General features: G+C 62.2%; 1 protein-coding gene across 1 annotated transcript in view; it reads left to right on the top strand.

Moving 5' to 3' along the window:
- Window positions 1-991: 991 nt before the first annotated feature.
- Window positions 992-1,821, top strand: part of KIRREL1 (kirre like nephrin family adhesion molecule 1) — a gene marked incomplete in the record, with an annotated part of 30,666 nt that continues 29,836 nt past the window's right edge. Inside the window, 1 exon segment of the mRNA XM_034756532.1 lies at window positions 992-1,216. Coding sequence (XP_034612423.1) covers window positions 1,198-1,216 — 19 coding nt within the window.

Below are 1,821 nucleotides of genomic sequence, written 5' to 3'. Positions count from 1 at the left end.
ACAACATACACACACACTGTACACAGCATAACACACAACTAGATACACATACAGGCGGTACAAAAGAGAACACACACGTAGACACACACTGTACCTCGGAGAACACACAACTAGGTACACACCCGCACCCTCACAGGCTGCACACAGCATAACACACGACACAGACCCTTGTAATGCACATGGCAGACACACATTCACACACGTAAATAAAACACACACACCATACACCCCCCACACACACCCGCCCAATGCCCCTGGCAGAACACACAACCTCGAAACACGTTCACACATGCCTTCAGCACCTTTTACATGAAACACCCGCTGAGCCATTCTGTACACCGCACACGTTGTGGTGCAACAATCGTACACAGTACAACAGCGTCACTCCCACAGAAGGCACGCATCGTAACACCCGGCCCAGACACAGCTTCACACAGGCTGTGCACAAACCACACACACACACACGGGACCAGGCTTCCAGAGTGCCCAGCACCCAAAATGCACCCAGCGCACCACTCGTTCGGCATCTTTTTCCTGCTCGCCTACCTCGCTGCTGACCTCAGTGCTCCAGGGTGGCGCTAAGGGGCGCTGTGCTGCTCTGTGCTGACCCCAGTGCGGTGCTAGGGGGCGCTGTGCTGCAGGGAGCTGTGGGGTGGGGGCTCAGTAGGGGGCGCTGTCCCCTCTGGCTCTGTGCTGACCCCAGTGCGGTGCTAGGGGGCGCTGTGCTGCAGGGAGCTGTGGGGTGGGGGCTCAGTAGGGGGCGCTGTCCCCTCTGGCTCTGTGCTGACCCCAGTGCGGTGCTAGGGGGCGCTGTGCTGCAGGGAGCTGTGGGTGGGGACTCAGTAGGAGGCGCTGTCCCCTCTGGCTCTGTGCTGACCCCAATGCGGTGCTAGGGGGCGCCGTGCTGCAGGGAGCTGTGGGTGGGGGCTCAGTAGGGGGCGCTCTCCCCTCTGATTCCCCAGGACCCCCCAACATTATTGGTGGGAGAAGCTGGTCCCGGTGCTCAGTGCCGTGCGGGGTCCCTCCCTCCCCAGGGCACTAACGCTCATCCTCTCTGCCTTCCCAGTTGTCCAGACCCGGTTCAGCGAGGAGCCGGAGGATCAGACTGTGGTGGCCGGGCAGAGGCTTGTCCTGTCCTGCGTGGTGCTGAACTACTCCGGGATCGTGCAATGGACCAAAGATGGCCTGGCGCTGGGCATGGGGCAGGGGCTGAAAGGTACTGACGCTCCGGCCAGGGCAGGGAGGGGAGGCGCCCAACCTGCGGGTCGAGTCGGGCTGATCCATCGCTTCCCTGTCGCCCTGCGCCGCTGGGGCGTAGTCTTCTCGGCGGCGATGGGGCTGGAGTCACAAGGCACGAGCAGCGAATCAGGGGGGTACGACGGATCCACCCACTGCCCTTCTCCTTGCAGGCTGGGCCGGGGGATCCCGGGCAGGCCTGATTCCTGGCTCTCCTGATGTTAATATCAATGGAATAAATGGGCCCTGAGAGTCCAAGGTGTTAACAGGACCTTGTCACTGTCCGGGGAACACCCAGGGTGACTCCGACAGATTCAGGTGCCAGCTCCGGTGATTCCCAAGCCCGCTGGCGTCCCACCTCCCAATGCCAATTTCTGGCAGCCCATTCCTTTCCCCTCTGGGCATATCCAGGTTTTGTTCCTTCGCTGCCCCACGTCTCCTCCCTCCCACGCTCATCCGTCCCTCCTGCCCCGCCCTTCCGCGTCTCCTCCCCCCCGCTCTCATCCTTCCCTCCTGCCCCGCCCTTCCGCGTCTCCTCCCTCCCGCCCTCATCCCTCCCTCCTGCCCCCCCCTTCCGCGTCTCCT

This window comes from Trachemys scripta, chromosome 24 (genome assembly GCF_013100865.1).
Source record: "Trachemys scripta elegans isolate TJP31775 chromosome 24, CAS_Tse_1.0, whole genome shotgun sequence".
NCBI classification, from domain to species: Eukaryota; Metazoa; Chordata; order Testudines; family Emydidae; genus Trachemys; species Trachemys scripta.
The sequence above is the reverse complement of the archived record's forward strand: the minus strand, read 5'-3'. Positions and strand labels throughout refer to the sequence as shown.